Source organism: Apium graveolens, chromosome 9 (genome assembly GCF_009905375.1).
Source record: "Apium graveolens cultivar Ventura chromosome 9, ASM990537v1, whole genome shotgun sequence".
Classification (NCBI taxonomy): Eukaryota; Viridiplantae; Streptophyta; class Magnoliopsida; order Apiales; family Apiaceae; genus Apium; species Apium graveolens.
This window is the reverse complement of record NC_133655.1, coordinates 167806067-167814257: the sequence shown is the minus strand read 5'-3', so window position 1 is coordinate 167814257 and position 8191 is coordinate 167806067. Positions and strand designations below refer to the sequence as shown.

Here is an 8191-nt window from a genome sequence, read left to right as displayed (position 1 = left end):
AAGAAACAATATCTAAGGTAATGTAGAAAACTCTACAATAAATTAAGCACATAATTCAACATCCTTCGAAAGACCAAGTGCATCATCCGTTGAGAGACAATTTCGATGGATAATCATTAGAATTTCGACAGTTTATTTTATTTTAAACGGCTATTTTGGGCTAATTTCATTGGTTACTTTATTTTTACTTTTTACTTTTTAACCATTTATTTCTGAGATAGTATAAAAGCCTATTTCATTTTCATTTTTACTTTTATCTTTCTCAACTAATTTCTCTAACTCTTTCGTCTCCAAGCAAAAACCTTCTTCTCTGCAATTACTTTCACTCTCAGCAATGGGACCAGTAGTCAAGATCATGTCTCAACACTACTAGAAAAATGTCCTTAGACATCGATAATAAACTGATGTCTTTTTTCAAACCGATGTCTTCGCATGTGTAGAGAAAGGTAGGGGTCTTTAACATCGGTTTTTAGCCGATTTTAAAGATGTACATAGACATCAGTTTTCTTAGAAAACTGATGTATAATTAGCCCTTTTTTAATAACATGTTTAAACTAGATTCTGAAAAATGGTAATTAGGAGGTTAAGAAGCGCTATAAACATATAACAAGGAAGAAGATTAAACTGATAGACATCAGATTCTTAATAGAAATGATGTCTTACTTTATATAGCACATCGATTGTTACATAGAAATGATTTTAAATATGGCATATCACATTGATTTCAATTAGGTTAGCGATGTTAAATATGGCATATCACATCGGTTTCACTTAGGTTGACAATGTGAAAGTCCCTATTTACATCATTTTTCAATGTCAAAATTATTGTGTTTTGCTTATTTTTGACATCAGTTGGTTAATAATTAAAAGTTATATCAATAAAAAAAAATCTTAAACGAGAACAAATATATACCCAAAAAACTTATATATCAGCATTCAACCAACATAATTCTATATCTACATCTACATCAACATCAAAAACTATCTACTTACAATTACTTTCCTAACATATCTAACTCACTAAAGCCGCATTCCCCAAGCAGTTCTCCCCGGATGGATATGCCGATGAACCATAAATAGTATCAGTTGAAGCAAAGTTGGTAGCATCACGTAAAGCTCCCATAAAAGCTCTAGCTTCGTCAATGACTTTATAGTTCTTGCCTTTGTGTTCCCTAGTTGTAGAGCAATAAGAGCTAATAATCATTCTAAAAGCAATACAATCGAATATTTAGCACATAGTTGAAGTTAAAAAGTTATCTCTAGCCGCTATTGCTTTAAAACTTTTACAATTGAATAAGTTTTATCACAATTTGCTCAACAGATCAATAATGAATAAAGTAGGGTGGCCTGGACCTTGATTAGGAAACATTGCTCTCAGCTCAACTAAATCAACAATTCGAAACAGGGAAATTCAAAGAGCTGTGAAGACAAGAAAAAATCACTAATTAAGGCTTGGTTGTCGCTGCTAGAGTGAGAAGAAGAGAATATATCTAAAACATCTTTACCAAATTAGCAAGGGTCGTGTCACATCAGAAAACAAGAATTACCAAGGTTCGTCTAACTGCTACAATTGAAGACATTACATGAATTCATATGTATCACCAATAGCTGATTCAGGGATTTATCAAACATACAATTTGTTGTGAAAAAACCCATCCGAACAAAAGTCATCCCAATGATGCTTCCTGCTATAGTAACAACTATAAGTCCTACTTTTATCACTCCATCCATTTTTCCCCTTCGAACTGGCTCATAATAGTGGAGGAAGTGAGGAACATAATTAAAACACAGAATCTATACAAGCTAACAAAGGGACTTGGAAACTAAATGCATCTATTATCTACATGGCCGTATAATTAGTAGAATGTAGTTATTATCTACATGGTCGTATACTAGATGTTCAATTAGATAAATAACAGATATATCACATAATTCCTTATCATCAGCAAAAGACCTTTTAGACCATGTTATAAATGTATATATTGGGAACGAGATAGTTAAGCTAAATGAATATTAGCCATTAGGTACCTCAACTGCTACTAGGGAAACACGACTTGATGCCTCACGGCCAGTGGCAAAGTATGCTAGATCTTGAGTTGCACATTCATGAGAGAGGATATCCCACTGCAATATTATCATAAATGCTTTCACTTATAGGGAATTTGACATGACAATATTAATGATCCATTTTGTAAGAGATAAGGTCTACCTTGCTGCGGTTACTCCCATAGTTAGGAAATTTGAAAACATCAATTAGTGGGACTGGTAGTTTCAAAGATGTTGCAACAGTTATAATGACGCCATGAGGATGCCCTGGATTATCTACATTAAAGCTTGTCTTTACTAGTATGTTTTCACCATTCGTAGTTGGCAATGGTTGCCAATGGTTCTCCGTTGAACCTCTCACAGCCTCATTGTAACTTCTACTAATTCTCTGAGAGAGTTGCAGTAACCTCTTCCTTCCATCTTTTTAATCAGTTACAAGAGTGAGGAAAGTTTCCAAAACATTGAACGAAGCTAAAACTTCAGTCAAGTTTAGAGTAGTTAGAAGCAACATTCAATTGAAGGAGTGGTAAGAATTTACCACTGTTGTCCTCCATGAGTAATTTGAGTCTCTCACACTGCCTATTCAATGTAGCTATCCAGTGTTTTGCACGAAATGCAAAGCCTGAAGAAACTAGTTCTCTGAACATGGTAGGAACGTAACTGTAATCAACTTCATTATGCTCAATCCATGTAACCTGTAAATACCTGGTAAAATTTAAATGAAGATTTGTAACCTGGTTCTGATTGAAGAAATCATATAATTTCATTTTTGATTCTGAAATAGAGTTTTGACCTTAGAAAATCCATTTTCAAGGCCTTGGATTAAGCAACCTGAAGGTTTTCGTTGACACTTTGTCACCATATCGGGAAATATACTTTCCAAGGAAACATCCACCACTAACCATGTATTCGCAACAGTCATTTGTTTACAGTATCTTGCAAAATATATTTCCCTAGTCTTAAGCAGGGGTAAGGCAACATAAAATTCCGCTTTTACCTGTTTAAAATTTTGTAAGAAAGGAGAGGCTTAATGTATTATATCAAATGTCACAAAATACAGGGTCAGTTTGACATTTAAGTTGTAAGATCACTCGAGCAAAATGAGCCTTGAAACTCTGGTTCAATACCAGATGATCTTGGTGAATTAATTAGAAAATGTAGCGACTAGTATATAAATACCACTTGCAAGGCTCCATTAAGATTTCCCTACCCCTCTCCATTTGATAGTACTCCAAGAACCGAGACTTCTGAAACAATATCATAGAAGACAAGTGACCATTGTTCCTACAGAACAAAAACCATGAGCAAGTTTATAAATCAACATATGCACGGAAAATTGTTGTAATGTATTTAAAAGGAAACTTAAAATACCTACCACGTCAATAAAAACATCAATAATTTTTGGAAAGCTCTGGTGATAACCTGGTTGGCTCTCTGACTGATAACAATCTTATGACTTCTTCTGGAGTTGAATCAAGAGATTCAAATCTGCGTTTATACACGGGAACATTTAATGTATGAGTTTCTTTCTCCTCGTCAAAAGTCCACAAGGGCGCTAAAGTGCAGGCCTTTTGTGTAAGTTACTCAACAGCTGCAACAGCTAGATCATAAATCCCGGCTATATAAGGTTCAACATTTACCATAACTTGCATAAGAAGGTCCGTTGCATAAGAACCATCCAAGACCTGGACAAACATTATTTCTCTTGTCCAGTCTGATATACACACTAATATGGGCATGCTCTGCAATCCAGACCAATATCAATCAACTTTTTAGTTGTAACATTCTCATACATTTAATTAGTTGGAACATGCAAGATATCTTATGGCACTAATTAACCGTGACTAATACATACAACTTTGCAGTGATGCATTCAGAGCTCGGGAATAACGTTTGTCAAGCACTAAGTTTTATTGTACTTCCCATGTGTGTTCTTGAGCCCTAAATGTCCAGTTAAAATAAGTCATCAAAAGAATGTAAAAGGCATATGTCAATGTCATAACCGTCAAGTATCATCATGAATGGGCATGTACCTCTTGCATAAAAAATTACAACAGGATCTAGTGTCTGAGCATCAAATTCCGAACTGTTTCGCTTTTCCAGATCCAACACCTACAAGATGCAGGAAGCAATGCCGTTAATCTTAATTGTATATTATCTTTCAGTGAACGTTCTACGTAAATAAATATACAAATTAAAATCTAACTTACAGATCGAGCAAAATCAATGACAGAAATCTGCATTCATAAGAAGATCCCAAGATATGGAACTTTATTTTCTCTGGCATAATTAGCAGCCAATATCATTCCTTTCACCCCATGATCCCCAAATTCACCAGGAACCAACACAAATGCTGCACTCTGAAGACATGGATAAAATAACAGTTCAGATCATTAAGAAAATATAATATTTGGACCCTGCACAGCCACCGAAATACACAACCTTCCCCCACTAATGTCAGAACATCAATGTAATCTTCAGCTTTAAGCTACACAAAGAAAATCATTTATGCAATTACGAAATGACAACAGTAAATTCTAATTTGAATAGGCTTTCCTCCAAAAATTCCGATTCGACATAAAATTCTAAAAAATTAATATCAATACAACACTTGTCTAGCAGTAACAATAACAAGGCCACAAGTACATCTTATATAGATCTATAAACCGAACATCTTTCAGGATTAACAATACATACACCAACTTTTAATCGAGTAGATTAGAAGTTAATCTTACCTAATCAAGCAACCCCAACTTCTTTCAACACTAACAAAGCTCCAAAGACCTGTAAACAGAACTCTATTAAATAGAAAACATAAAATTTGAAAATAAATTCGAAATAAACTTACTTTTCTCACATAAATCGAGTAGAACCAACTTCTTTCAAGATTATTTAGCACTAATCGAGCTCGATTTAGGAATTAATCGAGTTTAATTAAAGATTTGTACAAATAGGGGTATAATTAGGTTTAGAGAGAGTGATTGAGAAGAGAGACAATGAGAGATGAGAGAGAAGAGAGACTGAGAGAAGAGAGAAGAGACAGTGAGAGAGAAGAGAGAAGAGAGAAGAGAGACGAGAGAATGAGAGAGAGAGAATAGAGAATGAGAGAGAGGGGGGAACCGTTTTGGTTAAGGGGGAAAACTGAGAATAAATTTTTTTTTTGTTTGGAATTTTTTGGTGTATTAACGTGGGAAAGAAATAAGCGGGCCTTTTTTATTTTATTTTTAAATGATTATAGACATCGGTTGGTTAAGATACCGATGTCTTACGATACCTTTAACATCGGTTTTGAAGCGACCGATGTTAAAACTACTTTTGACATCGGAGACATTTCTAACCGATGTTAAAGGGGTGATGTCGTAGGCACTATTTCTAGCAGTGCAAACTGGGTTTGTTTATGAAAAGAACAACTTTGTAGCTTTGGTGAACAAGGAGATTGCTGCTTCTAAAGACTATCACAAAATGATGGATTTCATTCGAAGTTGCAAATTAAACTATGCTATGCTGGAGTCTCCTGTCATCTACTGTGAAGTGGTTGAGGAGATATGGACTACTGTTGTTCACAGCTCACAGGATAAAACTATTACCTTCACTCTTAAAGGTAATTATTATTGCATAAATAGTGATATAATTCGAGCATGTTTCCAATTACCTGAGAACAATACACTAGTTCCACACATAGACACAGATGTAAGCTCTATGTTTATTTCTATGGGTTATTCTTTTGACCCTGCCAAGCTAGGCGGGGTTAGGAAAAAAGGCCTTAGAAAGGAGTGGAGCTTTCTCTGTGACTCTTTTATTAAAGTCTTTTCAGGAAAAATTAGTAATTTTGATGTTGTGACTTACTCACTTGTTAACATGCTGTATATGTTGCATAGTGATAACTGTCATAATTTTAGTGAGTATGTCTTGTATGAGTTAGGTTATAAGCTAGGAGACATTAAGAAAAGCTCTAAAAACATATATTATGCTAGATTTTTTATATTGCTAGCTAACTTTGTTTCTGAGAATCTTATCATTGAGAACCCAACCAACATGCTTGATTGTTGGGTTCAAGAAAGAAGAGTTATTGCTGATTTGAACAGGGCAAACAACCTCAGTGAGGTTCCTCCAATCTACCTGACAATCATGGAGGGGGCTCAGGTAAGTGAGGTAAATACTTCTGTCTCTGCTATTTTTCTACCACAAGTTTCTTTGCAGACAACTATGACTATGGCATCTGTAAGTTTGCCCCCAACAGATGCCTACCCAAGCCACTAAAACCAAAATTTCTAAATCCAAGTCTCAAAGACCCCACTCTAGTTCCTCCCAAAAGGGACTAGTTTCAAAATCTACTAAAACCAAATAGGGGAGTGTGAAGGGAAGTAAGCTTGGTGAGGGACAGGGTGAACATCAAATAAACCCTAAGGATAAGGAGGGAGAAGTGTGTGTAACCCAGTCTCGCCACACTACAGTTTCCTAACAAACTATAGTGCTTAATAAGGAATCTATCTCATTATTAGTTGCATCCTCCCAAAAGGATGTGACTATTGAACAAAGCTCTCAGCCAAGAGTACAAGACAAAAGGGTTAGGGACACAGACTCACCTCAAACCTACACAAGAAAGAAGAAATCTAAAACTCATGGGGATACACGGGGTCTACACACTATGCAAACTGCAGTCAAAGACTCAGTTATAGCACCTTCTCAAATTCAGATTGATGTGGCTCCAATAAATATGGAGTCACAGCCAAAATCTCTTATAATAGAAGCACCTCACACACAAAAATCACCCACTAACTCTCTGGATGTGGACATGATTCACACATCAATTCCTGATTATCCATCCTTAACTCTCTTGGAGAAGCCAAAATCTAAAGCAAGTGAGCATGATCTCTTGGATGATTTGTTGGCTTACTTGCCATTTTTTTCTGATGCTACTGAGAAATTTTTACAAAATCTCAAATCAATCACCACAGATTCTACAGTAGTTTCAACTCCAAACCCTGTAATTTCTACTCTCTCGACGGATATTCTTCATCCGTCGACTAGTGACTGTATCTCGACGGATGTGCTTGACAACAATCATCCATTGAAACTCACAACTACTATCTCGACGGATGTCTCTCATCTATTGAATATCACTGCACCACTTGAAATTTCAACTATTATTACAAGTACAGATGATCTAGTAGTTGTAAAATCACTCCTAAGATTTAGGGAATGGAGTGAACAGAATGAGAGGCTGAGTTGCTCTTAGATAAAAGGAGAGGACATGAGTGAACAAATACAAGCTATTTCTTCCAGCTTGGCAAAAGTAAGTTAGAGGAGTCCCACCTTAGATGGTGAAGGTGAGGGTGTGAGGGTGGGAAGCCAAGGGGAGCCCTTGATGCAACAAAAGAGAGAAATTGAGAGAAATGCAGGTACAAATGAAATTTGGAAAGAGCCCATTATTAGTAAGTTAGGGGATGTCAATGAGGCTGAAAAGGAACAGCTATTTCAGCAAGAATATCAAGCTGTTTTAGACTCTGTTTCTTATGAAGCTGAGGCATTTACTCACCCTGTTCCAGCTTATCAAACTTTTACTGAACTGGACAATGAGGCTACTGAGAGAATACTCAATTTGGTGAACACAACATCATCTATGCTAAGGGCCAAGGATGCACTCAATGCCATACCCTCCACAGCTGGTAATGATTTAGAGTTTTCTGAAAACTCCTTTGAGGATAATGGAGAGGATGATAAAGGAGAAGTCATGAACATAGGGGAGATGCAGATATTCCATCCTAGATGATGCATAAGGACTGCACTTACTCACATCTCCAATCCATACTTTTCAAGCTAATTCATGATACCCAAAGTGCAATTCAAGCATTCACAACTGTCAGCACCAAAAGTCTACTCAAAGCCTATCTGAAATCTCTCCAATTGTAAAAAAACAAGCTCTCAAACAAAGTCATGATGTGGATGAACTAAAGCAAGAACTTGCTGAAGTTAAACAGGACTTTGTTGCAAGGTTGGATGCTAGCCTTCCAAACAGAACAATGATAAATAGTCCAGAAGCTCAGAAAGGAAGCTGATTTGAACAGGAAAGTTGAGGTCATGGATTAAAGATTGACAAATATGGAGGAATCAATGGCCAAGATACTTGCAAATCAGAATACTC

The 8191-nt window shown here is 36.0% G+C and overlaps 1 protein-coding gene across 7 annotated transcripts; it reads right to left on the bottom strand.

Annotated features, from left to right (window-relative positions):
- Positions 1 to 897: 897 nt before the first annotated feature.
- LOC141682548 (homeobox-leucine zipper protein ROC1-like) lies at positions 898 to 5175 on the bottom strand. Of its 7 annotated transcripts, none has more exons than XM_074487235.1 (13): positions 4782 to 5175; positions 4257 to 4406; positions 4080 to 4158; positions 3902 to 3987; positions 3687 to 3788; positions 3422 to 3534; positions 3226 to 3330; positions 2840 to 3043; positions 2585 to 2751; positions 2210 to 2466; positions 2029 to 2124; positions 1354 to 1419; positions 898 to 1172 (listed from the first exon to the last, which is right to left on the bottom strand). In XM_074487235.1, exons 8-12 carry the CDS (start codon positions 2851 to 2853, stop codon positions 1384 to 1386), a joined length of 570 nt encoding a protein of 189 aa, XP_074343336.1. In that variant the 5' UTR covers positions 2854 to 3043; positions 3226 to 3330; positions 3422 to 3534; positions 3687 to 3788; positions 3902 to 3987; positions 4080 to 4158; positions 4257 to 4406; positions 4782 to 5175; the 3' UTR covers positions 898 to 1172; positions 1354 to 1383. The 7 variants fall into 7 exon arrangements, with proteins under 7 accessions (XP_074343336.1, XP_074343339.1, XP_074343338.1 ...); XM_074487238.1 differs by having other exon boundaries at positions 3257 to 3330; XM_074487237.1 differs by having other exon boundaries at positions 2840 to 3330; positions 4782 to 4830; positions 4895 to 5175.
- Between the last annotated feature and the right edge of the window lie 3016 nt (positions 5176 to 8191).

Excerpts from the sequence above, each read along its gene's own strand:
- LOC141682548 (XM_074487240.1), bottom strand. Across the intron at positions 2,467-2,584 it reads ACTCATGGAGGACAACAGTG|ATGGAAGGAAGAGGTTACTG; the intron begins GTAAATTCTTAC and ends CTGATTAAAAAG. Across the intron at positions 2,125-2,209 it reads ATGGGAGTAACCGCAGCAAG|TGGGATATCCTCTCTCATGA; the intron begins GTAGACCTTATC and ends ATAATATTGCAG.